Source organism: Guyanagaster necrorhizus, assembly GCF_019112545.1.
Source record: "Guyanagaster necrorhizus MCA 3950 unplaced genomic scaffold BT62scaffold_2, whole genome shotgun sequence".
NCBI lineage: Eukaryota > Fungi > Basidiomycota > Agaricomycetes > Agaricales > Physalacriaceae > Guyanagaster > Guyanagaster necrorhizus.
In genome coordinates, this window is record NW_025064881.1 from 2,070,347 (window position 1) to 2,093,247 (window position 22,901).

Below are 22,901 nucleotides of genomic sequence, written 5' to 3' on the forward strand. Positions count from 1 at the left end.
TACGAGACAGTGATATCATTCTGTCTGGGATTCAGGTAGCCGCCGCACGCTCACGATGCTTACTTCTGGACGGTGAGATCGTAGCAACAAACCTGGATACCGCGTTAGCCTCGAATTTTCATTACCGAATTCCGGAGCATCCACCTCGAATTGGGGCTCTGTCTTCGACCCGAAAACGCGCAATCATGTCTGTCCACATTCAATATTTAACACCAGCCGCCATCGGCTACCATAGAATAATCGGACTCACAGGAAACCATGTCCATCCACGCTGTATGGTCTCGAAATCACCCGCTCAAGGCCTACAGACTCACATCCGTTCCCAGTTTCGTTATTCCTTGGTGATATGGAATATTTTTATTCATTCACCACTGCAAAGACATCGCTCTCTAAGTCCTGAGGCTCATTTAAATTCCCGAGTGGAAAACCTTTGCGTGAATGGACAGTTGGGGCCAGAAATGCACTTGAACAAATTCATAACGATAATGATAAATTCTTAAATTAAATTAGTATGGATCAGCTAGCCGACTGAATCTTCTTACAATCTCAATCATAACTTCGCTTTCACCATTTCTTCAAGGGGAGGAGTCTTGTAATCCTCGTCCGCTTCCTCTCCACGGTCCCAGTCGTAGCAAAACAAAATTGGACCAAAGGCTATCGGAACTCCGCCGAAGACCTCACGAATCGGTCGTCTCTGCCCTTTAGGTTGGCGGCTTCGGTCCAGGGTGGTAATGGGTACAGGCTGACAAGCCAAAGAGGAGATATGAGCTTGAGCTTGAAGATCTGCATCCAAGGACCCAACCGCAAATTGCTTGCCTGGTATCGGTGTCATGGTTTTTGGTTAGGAGGTGTAGTCGGGACAACCAGGATTATACCGGGATCGGAATCATCGAACGAAGGTCGCTACTAGAATGAGTGTACTTGAACTCGAGCTTGATGTCTGGGTGCTGCGACGAGTGGAGATTCGTGTTTTCGCGAGGCAACTGCCACTGAGTACTACTGATACCCAAGAACGAGATACGTATACACACGGTTATATTCTGGTAGATTGCGTATATGCTCGTCAATGAATGTCCATGTGCGTTTGGCCCACCACTTACCTTCGCAAAGATATGATACTTCGCGGTATCTCCGCATTTCACACGCCGTCAACGTTGGCTCCTGCCACCATCGTCTTCTTACCTCCTTCTGTCTATCGTTCCTCGCTGCTCACCGTTGGCTCGACGCGTACCCTTACGCGTATCTTGGGTCAATATTCATTTCTTGGCAAGTCTGATTCTATCGTGCCCAGCAATAAAGCTTGACTTGCAAATCGACCAGCAGCACTTTAGTGATACCAGTACCGCTGTTATACCAATCTTTATTTTCCAACTAAACCCTTAATATTTCCATCTATCATGAATTCCAACGCTTCGACGACGGCCCGCTCGCCCCAAAAATCCCCTAGTTTGGTTGCACACAGGACGGTCAAGCGATCTTCCATTCCTTCATTATCGTCTAATTCTGCCATTAAGGATAGACGAATATCAGCACCTCCTGGAGAGAGCGTTATTAGAGTATCGGCCTCACCACCATCCATGGCTGCGACGCCGACATCACCTACCCCCAACGGCGCGTGCGCTTCGACAAGCGGAGGCATTCCACGGCTTAGAGCTACTCCATCTGTCATTTCAACGAAACGTTCTCTGGTTAAGACCATCTACGCTCCTTCGAATACATCTCCCCAAGCGCGTGTTACAAACGAGAATTCAACTTCGACAACTACCCCACCACGTGCCCAGCTCAGCCCACTGGCCACACCACCTTCACGCATACGCAAAACACCCACGTTCTCCCCCGAACAGAGCCTTTCGCCTTCTAGCCATCTATCCTCACCTTCAAAGTCTCTTCTCGAAAGGCACTCCTCAACTCCCAAGACTACCTCACCGCGTTCCACGCTCGGACAGAGTCCCTTATCCAAAAATGGCACTCCCAACTCCATGTATCGTTCTTCTACATTAGTGCCCATGCCGATCCCAGAGCAGCCAAAGTTACTATCACAATCTGCCGCCCTCCTCTCTCTTACTGAAAAAAGCACCGGGTACGGAAGCCCCGAGAATCACTTCTTTTCCACCTCGGCTATGATCCCCTCTGTCTGGGCTACCGATGACGATAACACAACTCTGGACATGGTCACAGAAGACGGAGACGAATACGAGGGTGACGAAGAGCTTGCAGGTCTCTTGAGCCAGATTTCATCTCTTCATTCGCGCAAGATTACGTCATATAAGAGACTGCTGGAGCGTGCACAACTCTCGTCGGCAGCTCAATTGCATGCACTGCAAGCGGAGATACAGATTCTGAAAGAGCAGTTACAGAATGGAGGTGGGCATACTCACAATCCAGTGCCCATGATATCTGGCGAAGGCTTCTGTAGACAATGCCGTAAGAAGAAAGGATATTGGGACGGATACAGAGGGGAAGATGACGAGGACGACGAAGGAGTTGATGATGATCTTGCATTCGTTTTAAAAGGTAAAGGCAAGTATAATTTTGACGAGAAAGCTGTGCGGAGGATAGTCCGACATATGGGAAGGGCAGCCAGAGGCCGATTGTACGTGTTCTCGTGTTCTCGTCATTATGCATTAACCCTAAACGATCTGTTAGAATTGGAATCATATTAGGAGCGTGTCACCCTGGTGATATCCCGCTCCAAATTCTCCTCCTCCAACGTTACCTAAAATCAACATATGATGTCCTTGGGAATCTCTCCCCAGAATTGTCTCTACGGATTCTGAAGGAGTTTAGTGTATCGCAGTTGCTTGGACTGGCGGCAGTCTCCAAGAAGTGGTACGCGATGGTACATCACGCATCTGTTTGGAGATACCACTGTCTCAGAGTAACGGCAAATGATCCCGTCCCACTCAAATGGCCTGACGATGACACAGGATGGTTCCCACTCTACCGCTCTCTCCACCACCTCCACTCTAACCTTGCCAATGCGCTTCCTCAGTCTATCTTGTTTTTGAATGGGCATACTAACTTTGTGACGACCCTCATACTGAAGGGGAGACGGTTAGTCAGTGGGAGCTATGATGAGACGATTCGGTTCTGGGAGTTGCCAGAGAGAGGTGTGGGGGTGGGGATGAATGCGGCTGCCATCAGAGTATCTGGCGGAAGTCAAATGGATGTAGATGGTAAGTTTAATGAGTTGGATATGTGATCTTATGGACTAATGGTTGGCTTGAGGTCTGGCCCAATGTAAAAAGGTGCTGAGAGTTGGCAAAGTTGTTAGTTGTATTGATTGGTTAATTGAAGAAGGCAAGTTTTCATTTTTTTCTCAATTTCCAATCTCCTGACGTGTATCGCAGAGGTATTTGTGGTCGGATTCCACGCTGTTGGGTAAGTTCTAAGAGGATTGAGATCAATCCATTCTGACCGCATCCGCCGTCAGACGTGTCCATCTTTTCTCTTCCTTAACATACACTTCTCTTCAACAACTTGCTGGACATCTCAACGGTATCCGCGCTGTAGCTCTGAGTTCCAAGAATCTAGTCTCCGCAGGTAAAGTGACTATGAGTGACTGAAACGTTTTTTGTTGATATTTTCCAAAGGTGCCGATAAAGCACTTGTTTGTTGGGATTGGCGCGCCGGGACGAAAATTGTTCGTTTCGGGCAGCAGACTACAATCAATATCGGCGTCCAAATCATCGCCGGCTCGACAAATAACGAGGGTGAACGGGTTGTCAGCGTCACCATTGACGGAGTTGTACGGGTATTCAGTATTCGTGCGTTTTATCTGTGCTCTGTTTAGTTGATGACTAAAAAGCTTCTCAGAGCGAAGAGAAATGATGTCACAATTCAAGCTATCTGATCTTGGTGGCATTGATCCTGTGCTGAACGCAAAACTGCACAATATCGGCGCCGCCCCTAATAACATGTTACAGTACGTAATTCTATGTCGGATGCAAAGCTGCAGAGCCGATTTTACTGTCGTAGATGGTTTGCTGCCAAAGGCACGCAAATGACCGTGTGTCTCTACTCATGTCTGTTTGGAATGACTGCTCATGGAATCTTGTAGTGTGCTACCAAGTCGATTGTCATGCATCTTCAATGGCAAGAGGAATCTGAAGACCCTATTTCGAAAACTACATCTAGCAAATTAATGGGGCCGCCTTCTCCAAAGATCACTTCTCCGATATCATTGTCTGCAAGCCTGAGTAAAGTTCCGGCTACTCCTCGTACTCGTGCAGTTTCATCTATGGCCCGCTCTACGTCACTTGTCATATCCAATTCACAATCTTCCTCTCGGCGCCCGTCTCTAATAGCCAGCGTTTCGAGTGCCTCTGCTACTAAAAGCAAATTAAGTATGAGCTCTACCACGCGGGCTAGGACATCTAGCACGTCTATTAGCCCGACGTCGACAAGGACCGGGACACCCGCGGGGCTGTTCCCCATCAGATTTGGCAGAGCGGCGATTTTAACTGCGCCGCCGAAATTGGTTGCAATGGTGGAGACGCCTGATGTGGCCATGGGGGCAGTCGACCCAAGGAAAAAGAGAGTGGTAACTGCTACAAGATTCAGTTCTCGGGCGGGTGCCGACAGAAGAGTAAGCGCCTTGTTTCCATTTTGCTCTCTGTTGACCCGTGTTATGGCCAGATGTTCATGTCTATTCACGAAGACAAGGAGCAGCGCCATACCGGAAACGACTCTTTGGAAGTAGATGTGGACCTGGATCTGGTTCTAGGGATTACGTCGAGGAATTCTTCGCCTTCAGTGGATATAGATACCACCGTCACTCCCGTCACGGGCGCATGGGCTGCTTTGGCTAATGCTGACAGTGAGACTGGTTCTTCGGTGAAGGGTTTAATTGGATCCCTACCTCCTAAATTCCAAGGATTGGCAACGCCTGAGAAAAATCCAATGTCGATGCAGTTGAGCCATGAAGAGGTTGTGATAGGGTGTGCAGATGGAACTATTTAGTACGCTGCATTCTCTCTGGTATTTTGTGACACCACTGAGTTGAACTTTACAGCGTCATGAATTTCGTTGGTTACGAGTATCAGAAGCCTAGACAGCGGCCAGGGTCTGTCGAAGTGTCTTCCGACGATATTGATATCGATGACGAGACCATCAGCGAATCAGACTAAAGCTTTGGCACCTAAGAATGCTTTGTTTGATCCTTTCTGTGTCGCTCCAGCATGTTATGAACATTTCTATACACTACTTGTCTAATGAACATCTATGGTTTGTCGCTGCTATTCTCGGGCTCAAATGAGAGATCATTCAATGCGACAAGCAACATTCGCCAATGTCACGGTCAGCGACGCCGACGTCATAGAATTGTTTTTTGCACTTCGATTGTGGGCTCCGAATTGGAGGTTGAAAATCACTGTAACCCTGACCTTGTTTCAGATGACAGTAGGACTTTTTTTCTCCACCGAACCTAAAATTACCAAGTTATTATCTACCTCTCATCAATTTAGCTCGTTTTCTCTAGCCCTGTCTCTCTCTGTCATCGGACCGCTGAAGTAGACTTGAAACTCAGAAGGGCATTGCTGTGCATTTACCCGTCCTTTGTTCAAGGCGCTGGAGTGACACTGTCTTCGGGAAACGAAACCTCGCTGAGAAACGTCTTTGGGATGTCCTGGCCGACGAACTTTGTCTCCCCCAAATTCCCTTGCCTAACATTCAATAACGGATGCCTTGGATGTGCTCTGGTTGTGTCCAGTCTGGGTATCGCTACTTCCGATAGCATCGCAGTAGTACCAACGGAACCCAGTTATTGGTTCAGGCTGTTCGGTGCCATACTAGCATACTAGAACAATGACGATTCAGAATCAATCAGATCTCCTATGTATGTATTTATATATATATATATATTCAAGGCGCTATTGGTAGTCTATCCGCTTATCAAGCCTCCCAGCGCCGAAGCATCCTATTGGCCATTCTCCCCAATGACTTTTTACCGCTGCTCTTGAGCTCATCGGCGAGCTTCACCTCGCCAAGCATCCCGAGGGCGGTGAGTCTTCTAGACCCAGCCGCTTTGACTAAATACCGAGGTCTAGGGGGCTACTATGTCGAGACGGATCGGCAGGAAGGCAACGTACCGTCGCCCTTTGCTGGTAAACAATCCCGTTCGTGGCAGAGGTTTTCACCAACAATAGCTGTTCTTTCAGATAACGCACCTCGAGATCTACTATCTCCTCACAGCTAGGTGTCATACACCCTCACACTGCGTAAGCCCTCAGCTATGTTTGGCACTTGCTTTCATCTACGGCCCGTAATAGCCTCGCGCTTACGGTAATTGCTTCACGCCTACCGGCTACCTCTTTACAGACATTGCTTCGTACTCGCTGATCCCTTTAACTCGCGAACCTCTTTAACTCTCGAACCCCCGCCGGAATCCATTGTTTTTCCTAATGACATACATCTCTCCTACACCCTCAATCATCGCCTCTCGCCTCGCGCTCCCGTAGATCAGGACAAGCCTGCTGCCTAGTACATATCACGTTCAAGAAGTTAAAAGAACCGTCGCTGCAACATTCAATAACGGAAATTATATAGTAGCAATCGCCGTATATATTCTGTAATAAATTTCATACAAAGTCATAAAAGTTACACTAATACAAGAGTCCTCCAAAGGATCTCCGAACAGTCACATCACTTCACTTGATCTACTTTCAGTAAAGCTTCTTTTCTTCGGGCTTTAAGCTTTAAGCATCATCTTCTGATGAGGAGTTCTCATCGTACAACACCACATAGTCCAAAGCATTCGATCTCGGGGGTACGGCAGTACGTTGACTGTCCGCAGTTGACGCGTTCATCCGGCTTTCTTCCCATAGTTCCTCATCGGACGAATCCGAAGAAGGCACACTGACCAATGAGGCAGAGAAGGATTCCTCGGACCCAGCAACTGAGATAACATCTTGAGAGGATGGTGCGGTTACCGGAGAAGCAGGAGTTGAATTCGAAAGGCTCAGCCGCTCGAACTGTTGTTGAGTTACTTCCAGCGGCTGCAGGCTCTCGGGTGCCTTAGGCATAACAATCACGGACGAGTATGTCATCGAAGGGGGTACTTCAGAAACTGCGCTACTCGCCTGTTGACGATGAGGCTCCGCGACAACAAGACTGCAGAAACATTAATAATTGTAATGACCAGAGCACAAATTACCAACTCACTCAATCCAAATGCTATCCCCGAACAATTGACCAGTCGAACCATTCTTCAAGCGCCAGTAGCCAGTATATCTTCCAGGAGCGTCAGGAGCCTTTAAAAATTATACCAAGTCAGCCACCACTGAACTCATATCTTTTCAAACGTACCTTTAATTCCCCAGTCCAAACATCAACCTCTTCACCAGCACGTACAGATCCAACAGGCAGAACGTACGTTCCCGAGTCACGCATAAACGGCTCTCCCGCCACGAACATCAGTTCGGTGCTTTCCTCCCAATCATTCAAACCACTGTTCTTCATGCGCCAGCACTTCATGAACTCGGCACCTGGGGGGAAGACTTGACCATCCGGTGCGGTGACATCTCCAACAAAATCAGCTTTGGTCTCAATGATAGCCCGGAAGTCATCATGAGAAAACGTGGTAACAGCTTTCGCCTTGTAATCGGGGATTACAGTTTCAGATGCCAGAGATTCCTGTGATGAGATGAGCAAGTCCGGAATACTAAGGTGCCGAAGGGGCGGGAGAGAAGGAAGTGACGGCGAAACGTCCTGAGCAGTCTTCTCCACTTGAGGCACAGATGATTTAGCCTCTGCAACATCAACATTAGGGACATTCGAGTGCTGGTTGACAGGCGTCAGGAAAGTCTCCGGTGTTGGGCTATTTGGCAACGAAGGTTCCATCAGATGTGTCAACTCGGGGAACGACAATTGCGGGTACGGCCTGGAGGCCTTGTTCGACTTGGCGGAGGGCTCTCTGGCCGACGGAATCACAGAATGATTGTCATCGGGGATACAAGTCTGTTCACAAGGGGCATAGTCGTCATCATCAATGTAGAACCTCTGACGGAATTGCTCAAAGAGGGAGGAGGGTAGGTGCGAGGAGCTGTTAGGAACTACATCGGGATAGTGTACGGAACAAACTTCACCATCAGTTGCTGAGATGGTTGTGGAACCCGCCGTGGACTGGAAAGCAGAAGCTGAAGGAATGGGGGTGTGAGCCAAACTCGGAAGTGACACCACCATCGTATCTGGAAGGGGAAGTCTCTCGTTAAAAGCCGGGTGATAAGGCGGTGATGGTGACCTGGTCAGGTACGTGGGGTTGTAGGCCGGCGTCATGAAAGGAGACTGTTCTGCAGGCGGAGTGATACAGGGAGGAATGTACGCAGATGCTGAAGGAGAAAGAAAGGGAGAATTAGCTTCGGGCAAAGGAGTCGGTAAATCAGAGACAGGAACTGGGATAGATGTAGGAGGCATAAGAGGAGACATGGGGGTAAAGGCCGGAAGTGCACCAGGAATTGTCATGGGAGGGGAAGGAAGAGGAGACGGAGTCCTTAATGTAAACGGGAAGCCCTTAACGAGAGGCGCATTTGCCCAAGACGGATTGCGAAGGACACCACGATCATAAGAGCGGGAGCGAGAACGCGACCGAGTCATATAAGACAGAGGGGTGCTCAACCTGAGAGGAGAGCGACCTCGATCTGCGTCGACGTCAATCAACGTGGTTTGACCGACGCGGTATACTGTGGGAATGACGGTATCTGCCGACTTCATCTTCAGAAGAGGGTGGTTGGGAGGATGAACAGAGATTGGCATAGCTTCACAGCGTTCGCAAAGGTCAAAATCGAGACATTCGTGATGCATGCACTATGAGCTGGTGAGAACATGTGCACCTAGTATTGAACAATGAACCAACCTTGTATCGGACGCCGTAAATACTTTTGTTACAATCATTGCAAACCGCCATGTGCATGGCACCTACAGGCCCATTGGAACGCTGTGGCGTTGGTCAGACATTGAAGACGGGATGAGCAAGTGACACCAACACATACCAAGTAATCAGCGGGGTTGGAAATCTTGATGAATGTATGATGGGGGTGCTGTTCCTTGGTAATACTGCAAAGATTATATTAGCACCAAAAAGATGTATGAACAAAAGAACATACGCGTAACAGGAGCCGCATGTGTCGAAATCCGGACAATTAGCGCATTTCTATGATGGCATATTAAGCATGGGCCAGACCTTTGTTGAAGAAGGGGAACTCACATAACGGCCACCTCGAATGCGGGAGTCACAGAGATCACAAGTCGCACAGTGAATAGGGCTAACGGCTGGCGTGGGACCTTGGGGCACGGGCACCGGGGCAGGTGCCGGTGGAGCGGTGCTTCCGACGCGAGAAATGATGACGCGGCCTGGTTCAACGACTTCCCAGAACTCGTGGAAGGGATCATGTCGTTCGGCAGCACCTGTAGTGATGCATTTAGTGCAGAGGTCGTAATCTGAAAAACTGTTAGGCATGGAAATAAAAGTCTTGAGAATATGCATACCAGAGCAATCCAAGCACTTGTGTCTGATTCCTTCAATCTGCTCTGAGCAACAGTCACACCTGACACCGTAATGGATGGTCGGTGGCGCAGCGGGAGTCTCTACTGGCTTTGGAGCCTCTATGACACGAGGCCCAGGGGTAAGGTTGAGTTGGACAGTCGCAGGAGTGTCGGGAACCATGGGAGGGATAAACGGTGTCACGGGTGACATGTTATTGAAGGTATAGAAGGGCTGCATTGGCTGTGCGAAAGGATTAGGAATATGAGAGGGTGGTGGCGGTGGTGGCGGTGGCGGCGGGGGAAGGGGGGGGAATGACATCGGTGTGAAGGCTTGCAAAGGTGGAATAGGATCCAGCGGATCGAACGGCTGCCGGTCCTTGGGGCAGCCACCACATCTTTCTAGCTTGTATGTGTGACGACCCAAGGTTTCGACGCAAGGACTCTCGAACAGAGGGGGGTGCTGCCAGCATTCATTGCACTAGGTAGAAAAATAGGGTGAGCCGACATAACAGACGGGTATGAGATACGTACCACAATACGAGCACACTTTTGACAGGACTGCCATGGCCCTTGGAAGAGCTTGAAACACTTGGCACAGGTATGGTACATACAAGGCATAGGTGGCACGAAGGGCCTTCCAAAGACGCTCTGGGGGGGCTGAGAAGACATGTTCTGGTCGAGGAAGTTGTCGCCAAAGGCTCCTTTGAGGATGCGGTCAAGGTCCCTCTTAAATGTGTCCATGAGGGTGCGTATATCATCCTTTGCCTGGGCCACGGCGCAGCAGGAAGACTGCTTCTGTGACTGAGTTGGTCGCTGCGGCTGAGACCATGGCTGCGGGGAAGGAGATCGAGTCGGGAATGGCTGTGGCGGGAGGGCGAATTGATCGACGTCCATGGGGGGAAGTGTCTGGGGTCTGGGTGGCGACGAAAAGAGGATGGGTGGCGGGGGGATGCCGGCAAAGTTGGGTGGGGGCTGTGCTGGGGACAGTGACGAAGAGGGGGGGTCGAGGAAATGGCAGACTCTGACTGGCGGACGCCACTGAATCTGGGCCAAATCACTCGCAAATGTCGGCTTGTGAGGCGACTCGTCAAACACACTAAACTTGAGCATCGGACTCGGCCACCTTCCCAGTAGACTAGGATTTGACATTGCCACCCTGTACTCGTCAGCGTTGTGCACCTCCCGGGCGACTAGAATGCGAGAAGCTGAGGAATTGGGCGAGAAGAGAAGCTTGGAAAGAAAGTAACTATGACTGAGATGGGGAAAGACACGATATAGCTGTCGAGACAAGATAAGCGCCACTGACGAGCTTGCGTGGACGACGAGTGCTCACCTGGTTGTACAATTGAAGGAAAGAAGGGAACGCATAAGCATCAGTAAAAGTAAATTTGCGGGTCTCCCCACGGTAGGTTGCTTTGACAGTGAACATTGTTGGTTGGCTAGTAGTAGTGAATTGCAGGCAACCGAGACGACAGGGTCCCCGCAGCCGAATGACTAGTTATACTCATCGGCTACCCACGTGCCCTACCGTCCGGACTCTCCACCGCACTCCTTTTTGGGTCCGACGAGTCATTCACAATGACAGCGATGCCTTCATGTGAAATCCGGCTATTGTGCAAAGTGGCTTAAATAGACTTCTGGTAAGTACACGCAAAAAGGTAAACGAACGAGTATTACTTTACAACTTCATCCCCACTTCATTGCACCTTTCCGACCATGTCCGACCACTCCGAATCAAGTCAAAACGATAGATTGTAGTCGCAGGCTTGCCGTGAACCCCGTACTCCAATCCAAAGACTTGTCACAGTTTAGGGAAATTCGTCCCCTAATATCAGACTCAGATCGAGCTTATCATTACGTTCGACCCCTCCAGCGCCGGGAATATTAACTGCATCATTCTAATCATAAACGTAAGCTTTTCTTATAGACTCGAGGGATGGAAGGTAGCATACTCTACCCCTTCGCCTTCATCGATGCGTCTAGTCGCAGACAAGTCGTTGCATGACAATACTTTACTCTTCCTCTAATTTTCACTACAAGTAAACATTTCTGCAAAGCTAAGAATGAAAGCCACCAAAATCACAGGAAACACGTACTTCCTTGGTTCTTCCAACCGAGTAAACCAATACCGAGGCGACAAGCCTTCGGCTTGACCCACTGCATATTCCTTGCACAAAGCTTTTTTGACATCTGTAAAATGTTTTGAATATAAATTTATGATTGATTGCTATCTAGTGCTTAACGTAAGTTTATTCTTGGGCGAAGAGCCAGCGGCCCCCCTTCGAGGCAGCCAAGAGCGATACGGCAACAAGCCAAGCGGCGGCGGCAACGTCCGTTTATCATTAGTTTATCACATGAAGACGACAATAAAATAATACCTGAAGGATTACGGTGCCATTAGCTTGGGTAGAGCTCGATACACCGACTCTCCTAAGTATGAATTTCTACTTATTTTATGCGTAGATTTCAAATATGTTAATATGTTGAACATAGTATGATACTTTTTTTAACAAAGAACTCCCAGTATCAAGATACTCGGGACACCGTATGTCTTATGTGACTCAACACTGCAGGAAAAGCAGCAATTCGATTTCAAAGCGGAGCTGCTGCAGAACTTCGTGCTGAAAATGACGTCATCGAGCGTCCATTGCCTCTTTCGGCCTCCGAAGATAAGAAAGAGCCGCGCCCAGGCTCTGCTATTTAAGATTTGCGGATCATTACATAAGTAAGACATACGAGGCACCGAAATCTTTTTTGAGAACGCGTGAAAAGCGCTGAGGATACAGCTATACAGTTACAACTTACAAAGCGCCCAGCGAAGCAACGCGCAACTCGAATCGATGATGTCGTTACCCTGGGATTTCTTTTATCCCGACAAGTGTGGCGTCTGTCCGAGTCGACGGAGTAAGCACTGAGGGAACAAAACTGCCGTGAACCCGGGATCTCTGGTTGTACCCTTTGTAGAGGCAGAATATTGGTGCGGCGCTGGCGCAGTGTCATTAATGTTGAGGGGATCTGTATTAGCAACTGCAAAGACAAAAAAACCTGTCCGATCCACTCCTCTAGGATTCCTGTCCGAACCCCCCGAGGGACGGTTCCTTGGCGAGAAACCCCCCCCCGGAAATGGACATTCCAGCCAGAAAGAGGAAGAGGGATTTATGGTCAACATGAACCGGGGGGAAGGACTAATTAATGTCCAAGGCAGTTAAAAGGGTGACAAGTCACTGCGTACATTGTGTGTGTGTGTGACAACTTAGTTGACAATGACCACCGCAGAGTACGAGCTACTACTGACGACGCGATACGACCCGCTGCTGGAGCGGCTGGGATGGAACTACGACGAGCTGCGACCGTCGCCATTTCTGCTGCTGCGATATCACTACGATCGTATTGTCGATGCCGTAGAGCAGCACGGATGGACAGAGACAGTGGGTCTGTCATATAGTGCAGTGAAGATGGCAGCGCAGGAGGCGGTGAGCAACGCAGCGGACAAGTCGGCACGGGCATACAAGGTAAAATGATATTATCTATTTGTTTTTGTGGCAGAGACCGACTAGAACAGGTGCGCTTAACGCTCTCGCGGTCGGGCACGCTCACGGCCTCGGCGATGCCCACCCCGCCGCTCGCGTACGACCCGACATCACCTGCGTTCTTCAAACCCAACTCGGACAGCGGCACACTCTACGGCCAGGTGCTCGCAGTCACCCTCGACAGCGAGCCGACCCCCGCCTCGCTCTTCACCTCCACAAAGACAACCCGCCGCCAGGTCTACGACGACGCAAGATCGCGCGCCGCCCTCCCGCCCATCGGTGCCTCATCCACTGTCTCCTCGTCCCTCGCAGAGGTCATCCTCCACAACGAGCACGGCGCCATTACAGAGGCCTCCGTGTCCAACGTCGCTTTCTACCGCTCCCCCCACTGGATAACGCCCCGTCTTAGCACTGGCTGTCTCCCCGGCGTCCTCAGGCGGTGGATGCTCGAGCAGGGTCGTATAAGAGAGGCCCCGGACGACCTTGCGTTCACTCTTGACAACGTAAGGCCTGGCGACTGGGTCCTCATACTCAACAGCGTCTCAGGCTGTCGCGTTGGTAGGATACAGGAAGGTTGAATGACATCCTGCGTAACATTTTGGGCTCACTAGAGGCGGACTTTGAACAGAAATAATATCTACTGTGTATCAAATACTATACTTTTTAGTGGCACCGTTATACATACAACGATTCGTCGACATCCATGCTACCATCGTCTCCATCGAACATCCCATCGTCCATCTCGCCCAAGATGTAGTCCACCATGTAGCTCTCTTGAACCAGCTTCTCCATTCGCGAAAGGTGTCGCTTCGTATACGGTATCAGCCCATCTATGAGCTCCTTCAGCGCCGTGCTGCCCTTCCCATCCTCTTGCCCAAAATCCACCTGGAACGCCTTGCTCACGTCCTCTGTCGGCCTCAGTTTGACGATGGCAAACAGCACTCCTTGCGCTACGTCATTCATCTTTGCATTCGCATTCCAGTCCCGGACGTACCGCAAGAGCTTGGCGAGATCTGACCCATAGAGCGTACGGATCACCTGGTCCACCGAGGCATTCCCCGAAACCGACCCTGCTGTTTCATCCAGAGATGATCGCACGTCCCTGAACAAGGTCAGCAATCGACCCGGCTGCTCCATCGCCAGGGCGAGCTCAATAGCCCGGCGGTAGTCTTTCAGTGATATGTAGTTTGTAAAATCTTGTTCCCTATTTGACGTCAGCACACATCACAAAGTCAAAGGAAGATATTACTTTAGGACTAGATCAGCCCTCTTCAACTCCTTGGCTTCCTCTTCCTCCTCAGTACTGTCTTGCCAAAAGGTAATGACAGAATCTGCGGCTCCGGAAACGATAGTTTGGTCATCGGCCCTTACGGCTAAAGCCCAGACCTAGAAGAAGTCTTAGTCACAGGACCGTAAGGGCACCCAAACGAGGCACACATACCTTATCCTCATGATTATCCAAAGTCACCATACATTCCTCCTCCCTGACATTCCACACCTTCACCAATCCATCAGACCCTGCGCTGACCAACTGCGCCCCAAAGTTTAAGAAATCAACCCTCAGGACAGAATTCGTATGGCCTTCAAAAGTCTTGACACACGAAAAATCGTCCAAATTCCACAGCTTGACAGTTTTGTCTCCGCTTCCTGTGGCAAGCACCCTCTCAGCCCGACCAAACTTGACACTCCACACGCCCCGCTTGTGACCCTTGCATGTACCCAAGAGCTTCAGCCCCCCACTTGTACCACTGTACTCAATCGCATACACCTTCGCAGTACGATCCTGCGACCCTGACACAAGCATACGATCATTTGGAGCCACATCTAGAGAATTGATGTCCTTCTCATGCGCTTTCAGGGTCAACAGGCTCTTGCACCGAACGACATCCGATCCCTCTACGTACGTAGACGACACCAGAGAAAGATCCCACATTTTTATGGTCCGGTCTTGACTGCCTGTAAACATGAATCGTAGCTTAGGGGAGGAGTCCGTCTCGTCGGCTTTGCGAGACATGGCGAGGGCCCCGACGCTTTCGGCGTGACCTTCACATAGGCCGACACAACGGTACACCTCATCTGATGTGCTGGGCGCCCATATCCTCGCGGAACGATCCTTGCTTCCGCTGATCAAGACACGCCCATCGGCACTGTGGTCGACGGACAGAACGATCTCTTTGTGTCCTTCTAGCAGGCGAGCATCGAGGGACGAGGTTGAATATACCCGAATGAGGGAAGAGTTGGTCGCGATGGCCAGGTGGGAGTCTTTGCAGGATCCAAGGGGAGAAAGGAATGTAGCATCAACAATTTCATCATTGTACCCAATGAGCTGTCGGGTCAAGGAGTGCGAGGTGAGGGAGTGGAATAGGATATTTTGATCGGCGTGGACAGAAACAAGGGTCGATGTCGCTGCATTATATCTAATAATATCGTCAGTATCACCTAACTATCAGAGGAAGTGGCTTACTGGACGTCAACAATCTGGCGTTGCTCTTCTTGGTCAACCGAAATGTGAGAATGCTCCGTCCCTAGAGTAAACAACACATTGCCCTCCCTCGCATCCCAAATCTTTACGACACCATTCTCCCCTCCAGTATAGAAGCGTATATTCTTGGGACCTGACGAAGTGCCAGTCAAATCCTCATCATGCAACAACCCGACCGCCTCCACTCTTTCGAGAATCGGGATCGTCTTCAATAGCCGAGGAACAGTTTCCTTACCCTTCCCTTTTTGCTTGCCACTAGAGTGGACAAGACTCAACGACGAAAGGTCCCATAAAAGAACGACCGAGTCTCGTCCCCCACTAACCAGCCACTTCCCATCCAAAGACACGTCCAGACCCCGAGGTACGGAAACATGTCCTTCAAGCACGGCACCCGCTTTGCTAGTTGCTCGGGAAGTCTCTGAGAGCTCAAAAATCCGGATACGAGTGTCTACGGACGCAGTAATAAGCTGCATTTGGGTTCTTTGGCTTACAGACGGGTCCTGGGGGAAGTTGAACGTCAGGGCGCTCACCACGCCCCCATGGCCCTTGAATACATGTGTTACGTATCCACGAAGGATGTCCCATACTTTGACGACGCCATCCGCAGAGCCAGAGGCGAGGTAAGTGGATGTGGGGTCAGTTTTACAGACGTGGACCGGGGCGTCGTGGGCTTTGGCTATGACGCGGATTGGCTGAACGGGTTTTTCGAGGGTATCTAGCGACCGTGGAAGTTCGAAGATACGAAGGGAAAGCGAGGAAGTAAAAACGAGAAGGTGGGTCGAGGAGGGGGAAATACATATCGATGTTACCGATTGTGTATCCTACGCACATGTTAGCGTCAAGTGAAAAAATAGTACAAACATACTCACACCCGCAAAGGTGCATATTTGGGTGCCCGTCGACACCTCAGTCAACAACAATTCTTCTCCAGTACAAGTCACGAGTCTCTGTCCATCTGGAAGAACTGCAACGGGTCCTCCCGTGTACAGCGGGGGAACGGTACGCGCTTTTTTGAATCTGTATTCATTTCAGCGGATGTACCGCAATCCCTGAAAAGTACATACGCGGTCTTGAGCTTCGGTCGCCCCGCAATGGGAATGGCCATCGTCGAACAGAAAAAAAAAGAGTTGAATGGACTCGGACTTGCCCGATATCGTGACTCGTAAATTGGAAATAATTGTCACATCACTGGTTACCTTTTTCGATGACAATGTAACGAACAGCTATTCCTGGCTGGGTCGGCGCTCGTTCAAAATGATTTTGGCTGATGTTTGGCTGGTTCTCGTTCCCATGCCGTCTGTCCAAAAGAAGTTTCGAACACCAATATGACCTTCATTAATATCAATCTGCTGGCTAGCGTGAGTTTCTTGGTTCATCGAACGGGCCGCGGTTGTTTCCACAGTCAGAATGTATCATTGTTTCGTTCACAGCACCCACTGTTGGCATGTCGGGATACCGTAGGGCTGGACCATCATTTCTTTGTTCCACCCCAAATACCATATACATCACTGGTAGCACACCTTACTAGTCATTTATATCAAATAGAGAAAGGTGGTGATCTACAGATATAGCCATTGACCTTATCGGAATTTCTCTCGTGGGATTCCTTCCATGCCTAAGAGCCGCTGCCCGTTTCTTGACTCACCAAAAATGATATGTGATCAAGGCACTTGAGTGGATGTCTGCGTCGTACGTGTATTGACCGACATTGACCGAACATTGCGGGACTGGGGTAAAAAATACAAAACGCTACTCGTGTGGCACCTGTAGAAAGGGAAAAGGCCATAAGGTCCACTGGACTCGGAAATAAGCTGAAAACCTATATTGATAAAATTAATTGAATGATGCTTCTTGCCGACTGCTCCGTCTTCACCGTTACGAAGGCCGTGATGTACTCGACCAACGCATGCGAAGTGAGTCCAGTTGCGCCTCTGCTTGACGCCGTAATTCTGCCTCCTCGTCAGCATCCCTCTCCGCTTCCCTTCTCTTCCTTGACTCTTCTTCTAGTAAGGCCTCCACAGTGCGCAAAGCTGACTTGGACCGGGACGCCTCCGCCTGCGCTTGAGCCAGCTGGTCAGTGAGCCTTATGGACAGCGACACGGCCTCTGCTGACTGGCGTCTAAGCCCAGCGACCTCGATTTGCAGACGCTCGATGATGTTTTTAGCCTCGTCGTTTTGTTCAGGGAATGGATTTCGAGACAAGGAGGTAGAGGGTAGCGGATAATGCGTCGAGCTGGCGAGAGATGGTCGTCGCTCGTATGAATGCATAACATCATCATCGCTTTCGAAGTCATCTTCGTCCGAAACCTGACCGTCCTCTTCATAATCATCATCGTCATGCATAGATCGGTCCGCGTGAGTGGATTCGGAATACGGACCATCTTTACGCGGCCTTCCTCTCTTCTTGGCCTGATTCTCTGCTTCTTTGTCCTTGTTGGGCCTACCCCGCTTTCGCGGTCGCTTTGTACCCGGCGGAGCCAAAAGATTTACGGTCCAATATGACCCGAAACCAGGGTCAGTGACGGGGCGGGGTTGGCGTTCAAATAGACGGTTCAACGATAGATGATGTCGAACGGATTGCTAAAAACAAATATGAGATCGACCGTGGCACGGCAATGGGAAAATCACGTACTTTCCACGTCGGACCCGCTGTTTTATAATAGGCGTACTTGCCCTCCATCGCGGCATAGATTTCTCTTATGGTGAGACGCTGGCGCGGGCTGCCCAAAATGGCACAGCGCAGGATGACGGGGAGGGTATGCTGTGGGCGTCCATCTGTATCAGGCAAACAATCGAGAGTGTCGGGGCAATTGGGGTGCGGCTCGTGGTCTTGGTATTGCCATGGCGGCATCTCAGGTTCAGGATCTAGCTGATCCACGTCTCCAACATCGCCTAGAGCGTCGACTGTATGGGCACTGGCGACCGAGGCAGGCGAGGACGGGAGCTCCAGGGCGGACGGCGAGTGAGCCTCGTCGTGTATGTGAAGTCTAGAATGGTAAGCAAGGGTGGTACACGGCGAACACAATGACGAGCAGCCTACCTTGACGACGCCTGCCTTGAATCGTCGGGATTGAGTATGCTACGGAGACTCGCCATGGAAGTCGATGAGGGAGCTCCTTTGAGATAAGGGTAAGCTGGACCAAACTGGACCCATAAGCCCACCCACGGCTTATATAATGTGCCCCATAGATCTCGATCTCTCCGATCAGATTCGTCGTCGGCTGAGTCACACCGCCTATTCTCGTAGAAATACATTGTGACAAGAAAATACACAGGACAACACAACTCACAACAAGCAGCTACTGTATATTACAGCGCGTCTAGGGGTCTATAGCCCATACTGATTAAAATTATACGGATACGGGAGCCCTCCTGCCCCTACATTACTTTGCAGCCACTCGCCGCCCTGTCGCGAACCCCCTCCCCCAAAGTCTAACTCATTCAGCGGCGGAGCCACGGCATTCGCATCCACTGTGGGCCCTTGTGCTACTACAGGAGACATGGGCTGCGAGCCCTGACTCTGCCCGTTCCGGGGCCACCATTCATAGCCCGGATAAAACGATGTGGAGGGTTCGATTCCCGGTATATCCAGGCCAAGCATGTGTGCCATGATCCGCGTGCTCAGGTCTTGTACCCCTGTTTCTGTCTGTTCTTGCTGCGGGGGTCCATTGAGATCTCCAAACGCCTCTCGCTGCAAATAGTCAGACGACTTTTCCTGCGCGAACGCAATGTCTGCTTGTCGTTTATGTCGCCCAGGAGAGTTTGAATCCTCCGACGTCTGAGCATTGTCAAAGGTCAGTTGTACCCCATTTAGTAGATCCCATGCGCGTGAGGCACTGGGCCAAACTACCTATTATAAGAATGCTATAAGTACCGCATTGATTCGTATCACGGCTCTTGCCTAAACATACCTCCATGTCCTTCAGTGCCGCCATACATTGACGCAAGCCCAGAGATGCCTGGACATTCGACGGCCGTAAAGTTACTAGGAAAGGAAAGATCAGCCCTTTAATCACCCAGTGAAAATTGAATAATGAACGAACATGTCAAGACATGCATAATACTGTAGTTGTAATAAGCGTCGTTAAACAATCGCATTCGTGAAACGACATACCCAGCACTGAATATGTAAGATGTGAGGAACGGGGAACAGCGTTTGAGCGTAAACGTCTCGCGATATACCGTGACTGACGAGTGGGAAGTTTCAATATGCCAGAATTGCCGACTGCACGGCACACTTACCGATGGAACCAATATGGCTAGCGGCGCCTTGAGCTAGGTCAAATGCCTTCAACTCCAATGTGGAATGTCGGGAAGTGAATTCGCCGCTGAAAAACAAGGTAAGTAACACGGATCAAACTCTCATACAATAACGAAATAATCACCCTTTCCAATTAGGAATGCTAGCCAGGAAAAAACATTGAATAGATATCTCTCGACAAAAACAATACATATATGACTCACAACGCTCGGTTCAGTAACAAGACGGACCCCCAATACCTGATGTGCAAGAAGAGAATGTGCGGCGGCGGGACTTTACGCCGATTGGCAGTATCATATCGCAGGTGCTCAGGTAGGCTGATGTACCATTGATCCAGCTGGGACTCAAAGCTAGACAGCAAGGCACGACGAGAGACCCCTGGTGTGGCGCGTACAGGATAGATTTTGGATATTATGGCACCTAGGATAACGCCTAGAAGTCTCTGTTAGTAGCCGCGAATATCATTTTGCAGGAACAGTTACAGAGGGTGGCGGTGGCGCGGAAACAGTACATCACCGCATTGGGAGTGGGGGGATAGGCTGCACTTGTCGAATCTGATGGTAGCGGTCGCCAAGGTTGTTGCTCATCAGCCTGATCATGAAATGATGCGTCAATGTTCATTGTCTATTACCCCTGAAGCTCGCACTCACTTGGTTCACTTCCGGTAAGGGAGTATCAAAGTCATCATCTCTGATGATAATTGGACGCCCTGTGGAATTGGTGGCGGTAAGTTCCGGGAGACGTTCAAACAGACCTTTCCTCACCCATGTATATCGAACCATACCTGCATCGACATCATACGTCAAACTTTGTTTAAAGTATTGAGGGACCATGACCCACCTGTCCGCGAGTGTACATACCCACCAGATCTGTCGTCGAGTCTGGGTCTCTTCGGGTGAGAACATGTCTTCACCGTGAATTTTCCAATGATCGGAGTTACGATTTAGTCCCAAATCAATCGCCTGTCGGCACCGTAAGTGTCTATTCTTGTAACAATATATCATACCATGCGTATAGCCATGCCTGTATTGTCGATGTCAACCACTGTCTGTTGATAATCTGACAACACAAGACATACCAATATATATCCATCCTTGCTCCATACTCCCAATTCCAAACTCGCGATATCCCAACAGCAGCAGAGTTTGAACGGTAGTAGGTCGGGAACGGTGGAAGATTTTGGCTATTCACTAGTCTGAGTATCAAATCATCATTGCAGAGACCCAAACTCACTGAGTATGTTCCTTGCTGATTCCTGGTAATTTCGGCCGGCTTCCCACATCTTTCCGTTGGTAGGCAGGGGAAGGTCTTGATCAGAAAATCGAGCAGTGATAGCGAACATGGAGAGAAGAAGCATCGCGGACAGTTTCTGCGTGGCCTCTGGCTTTGGTGACGATCCAGTCTCTGACGGCCTCGGACTATCTTGCTGTAACGATTCGCTATTAGAAGAAGTCAGAAACCAGTCACTGTTTTCGTGCAATTGCGTCCATCTTGCATACCCTTGTCTCCTGTCCATGTATGAGCGCGGTTTCTCCAATCAGAAATTATGGCACCTACAAGGCACGGTACTCCCGCAAAAAGCGACCTTTATGTATAAGGGGAAACACGGGATGAATGTACACGAAGTACAGTTCGATGAGTCGATCCTGGATGTGCGAAGGCGGTAGCTGCACTTCGATGTCTTCTTCTTGAATGAGATGGAGTATATGATCCTTAGACGGTGGCCAGACCCTTGCCATAGGCAATTTCCTGCATCATATTTGCTTCAATTCAGGCTGATTACTTGCACTTGATGACTCTCACCATACGCCTCCATCGTTTCGATCATCGGTCCGCGAGTTCCTACTCAAAAGATGTAGACCGCTCGCCTTGCCATGATATCGAAGCTTGATGAAAAGCATGTATTAACGCTGCAAGGTAAACATGGACAAACCGGTACCTCTTGATTTTCGTCCAGAGATAATTGGCCCATATGTTCGGTGGCGTCTTTCAATGATTCACGATCTTCGCTTTCTATAATTGAGCGATCAGAACTTGCTCTGGGTTCAACGTAACTGGCATGCTTGCCGGATAACGGTTCCATAGTGTACATCCTACTCCAATCTGGATTTGCAACACGGGACTCAATGGAGGCAGCATTCAGCCGACGTCTCTGGGTGGCCGGCTCTGCACCATCAATGGAACTGGAAGAACTAGAAGGTGCTCCGTAAATAGACGGTGTGGATGACGACGAGGATGCCAACCCAGAAGTTAGCCGGGCGGCGAGGTTATCCTGCCACTCCTGGGTAGGGACTACAGAGAGTCCTCGATCTGCAGTTACTACGAATTGCAATTACCGTGGATCCGGAGCAGACTGCGAGGGCTTGCCTTGAGCTGATGAGACTTTCTCTCTCGATACCCTAGACTGTCTTCGTGACCGTGAAGGATCCCGCGCAGGAGATGTCTCGTTACTCCTCAGGACAGACGCAAAGAAGTCCTCTTTGGTAGCTCCTGAGCGCTGATTTCGACGACCGGAAGGACCCTGTAGACATTGACAGTGGGTTCGGCTGAAACGCAGTAAAGAAACCCGAAGGCTCACATAAGGACCTGAATCTACTCTTCCTAGAATTTCCCGAGCTAGGTCGTCCTGGCGCAGATCGGCGACGATGCTCTGCACACGAGGATCGTTGCATTGCATGAGCGCACCCAAGAGGGATTCGACCTGGTGCCACCGCTGCTCAATGGCATGAATGTACCCCTTCGGGGGTCCCCGCTTGTAGCTCGGGCCTAAGAAAAAAGGTCATAAAGCATTGCTGAGTGAATTCTGTAGGAGCGTACCAAGAAATGTGCAAGCTGCCCAAAAACCAAGATGAGCGTTCACACACAAACACAAAGGGTGATATTGACCTGTTCCTGCCTGCGCACAACTTTTACACTGAGTAGAATCGGCAGCACCTCTTTCACATTTGCTCTTTGTCTTTCTGCACTGGTCACAGGCTGCGAAAAAAAAAGAGGTCAGGGGACTCCTAACCGGAATCGCCGAGTCTCATACCTCTACTGCTCCTCTTTCTGGAGGCTGCCTGGGAGTCATGGTTGACTTCGTCGTCAGAAGGGTCAGAATCGTGCCAATCCATGTCAGGAAAGACGGGAACTTGGTAGTAGTGGTGGA

At 50.0% G+C, this 22,901-nt stretch overlaps 7 protein-coding genes across 7 annotated transcripts; 2 read left to right on the forward strand and 5 right to left on the reverse strand.

Annotated features, from left to right (window-relative positions):
* Positions 1-451: 451 nt before the first annotated feature.
* On the reverse strand, positions 452-947 carry BT62DRAFT_926443 (uncharacterized protein). The gene is made up of 2 exons (XM_043185044.1): positions 543-947; positions 452-495 (listed from the first exon to the last, which is right to left on the reverse strand). The coding sequence occupies exon 1, from the start codon at positions 830-832 to the stop codon at positions 551-553; it is 282 nt and encodes a 93-aa protein (XP_043045733.1). The 5' UTR covers positions 833-947; the 3' UTR covers positions 452-495; positions 543-550.
* Positions 948-1,152: 205 nt separating this feature from the next.
* BT62DRAFT_984175 (uncharacterized protein) lies at positions 1,153-5,238 on the forward strand. The gene is made up of 12 exons (XM_043189835.1): positions 1,153-1,266; positions 1,321-2,593; positions 2,647-3,176; positions 3,229-3,300; positions 3,351-3,381; positions 3,434-3,543; positions 3,594-3,767; positions 3,817-3,925; positions 3,979-4,009; positions 4,061-4,588; positions 4,639-4,961; positions 5,015-5,238. The coding sequence occupies exons 2-12, from the start codon at positions 1,398-1,400 to the stop codon at positions 5,127-5,129; spliced, it is 3,219 nt and encodes a 1,072-aa protein (XP_043045734.1). The 5' UTR covers positions 1,153-1,266; positions 1,321-1,397; the 3' UTR covers positions 5,130-5,238.
* Positions 5,239-6,386: 1,148 nt separating this feature from the next.
* Positions 6,387-10,939, reverse strand: BT62DRAFT_926446 (uncharacterized protein). The gene is made up of 10 exons (XM_043185045.1): positions 10,814-10,939; positions 10,012-10,758; positions 9,484-9,958; positions 9,203-9,435; positions 9,102-9,148; positions 8,988-9,051; positions 8,852-8,932; positions 7,306-8,802; positions 7,162-7,250; positions 6,387-7,110 (listed from the first exon to the last, which is right to left on the reverse strand). The coding sequence occupies exons 1-10, from the start codon at positions 10,907-10,909 to the stop codon at positions 6,696-6,698; spliced, it is 3,744 nt and encodes a 1,247-aa protein (XP_043045735.1). The 5' UTR covers positions 10,910-10,939; the 3' UTR covers positions 6,387-6,695.
* A 1,804-nt stretch (positions 10,940-12,743) lies between these two features.
* Positions 12,744-13,588, forward strand: BT62DRAFT_999991 (D-aminoacid aminotransferase-like PLP-dependent enzyme; the record flags this gene model as incomplete). Its single annotated transcript, XM_043190861.1, has 2 exons — positions 12,744-12,992; positions 13,043-13,588. The coding sequence occupies 2 exons, from the start codon at positions 12,744-12,746 to the stop codon at positions 13,586-13,588; spliced, it is 795 nt and encodes a 264-aa protein (XP_043045736.1).
* A 97-nt stretch (positions 13,589-13,685) lies between these two features.
* Positions 13,686-16,597, reverse strand: BT62DRAFT_881098 (WD40 repeat-like protein; the record flags this gene model as incomplete). Its single annotated transcript, XM_043182654.1, has 6 exons — positions 13,686-14,214; positions 14,260-14,396; positions 14,452-15,427; positions 15,475-16,313; positions 16,362-16,509; positions 16,557-16,597. The coding sequence occupies 6 exons, from the start codon at positions 16,595-16,597 to the stop codon at positions 13,686-13,688; spliced, it is 2,670 nt and encodes an 889-aa protein (XP_043045737.1).
* A 292-nt stretch (positions 16,598-16,889) lies between these two features.
* Positions 16,890-18,637, reverse strand: BT62DRAFT_926450 (uncharacterized protein). Its single transcript, XM_043185046.1, has 3 exons — positions 18,533-18,637; positions 18,125-18,479; positions 16,890-18,072 (listed from the first exon to the last, which is right to left on the reverse strand). Exons 1-3 carry the CDS (start codon positions 18,586-18,588, stop codon positions 17,368-17,370), a joined length of 1,116 nt encoding a protein of 371 aa, XP_043045738.1. The 5' UTR covers positions 18,589-18,637; the 3' UTR covers positions 16,890-17,367.
* Positions 18,638-18,820: 183 nt separating this feature from the next.
* Positions 18,821-22,866, reverse strand: BT62DRAFT_977827 (uncharacterized protein; the record flags this gene model as incomplete). The annotated part of the gene is made up of 21 exons (XM_043189302.1): positions 18,821-18,981; positions 19,012-19,342; positions 19,404-19,477; positions 19,614-19,679; positions 19,735-19,820; positions 19,878-19,895; positions 19,957-20,185; positions 20,236-20,344; positions 20,404-20,462; positions 20,538-20,715; positions 20,821-20,936; positions 20,987-21,192; positions 21,311-21,502; positions 21,557-21,639; positions 21,687-21,766; positions 21,821-22,063; positions 22,121-22,274; positions 22,332-22,519; positions 22,571-22,585; positions 22,640-22,729; positions 22,785-22,866. The coding sequence occupies 21 exons, from the start codon at positions 22,864-22,866 to the stop codon at positions 18,821-18,823; spliced, it is 2,760 nt and encodes a 919-aa protein (XP_043045739.1).
* Between the last annotated feature and the right edge of the window lie 35 nt (positions 22,867-22,901).

Bases quoted from the DNA above. Each gene is read 5' to 3' on its own strand.
- BT62DRAFT_926443 (XM_043185044.1), bottom strand. From the start codon at position 832: ATGACACCGATACCAGGCAAGCAATTTGCGGTTGGGTCCTTGGATGCA.
- BT62DRAFT_984175 (XM_043189835.1), top strand. From the start codon at position 1,398: ATGAATTCCAACGCTTCGACGACGGCCCGCTCGCCCCAAAAATCCCCT. The intron at 3,544-3,593 runs GTAAAGTGACTA...TATTTTCCAAAG, and splicing joins CAAGAATCTAGTCTCCGCAG to GTGCCGATAAAGCACTTGTT. The intron at 3,768-3,816 runs GTGCGTTTTATC...AAAGCTTCTCAG, and splicing joins TGTACGGGTATTCAGTATTC to AGCGAAGAGAAATGATGTCA.
- BT62DRAFT_926446 (XM_043185045.1), bottom strand. From the start codon at position 10,909: ATGTTCACTGTCAAAGCAACCTACCGTGGGGAGACCCGCAAATTTACT. The intron at 9,959-10,011 runs GTACGTATCTCA...TTTTCTACCTAG, and splicing joins AAAAGTGTGCTCGTATTGTG to TGCAATGAATGCTGGCAGCA. The intron at 7,111-7,161 runs GTGAGTTGGTAA...ATGTTTCTGCAG, and splicing joins GGGGATAGCATTTGGATTGA to TCTTGTTGTCGCGGAGCCTC.
- BT62DRAFT_926450 (XM_043185046.1), bottom strand. From the start codon at position 18,588: ATGGCGAGTCTCCGTAGCATACTCAATCCCGACGATTCAAGGCAGGCG. The intron at 18,480-18,532 runs GTAGGCTGCTCG...TTACCATTCTAG, and splicing joins TCAAGGCAGGCGTCGTCAAG to ACTTCACATACACGACGAGG. The intron at 18,073-18,124 runs GTACGTGATTTT...ATTTGTTTTTAG, and splicing joins CAGCGGGTCCGACGTGGAAA to CAATCCGTTCGACATCATCT.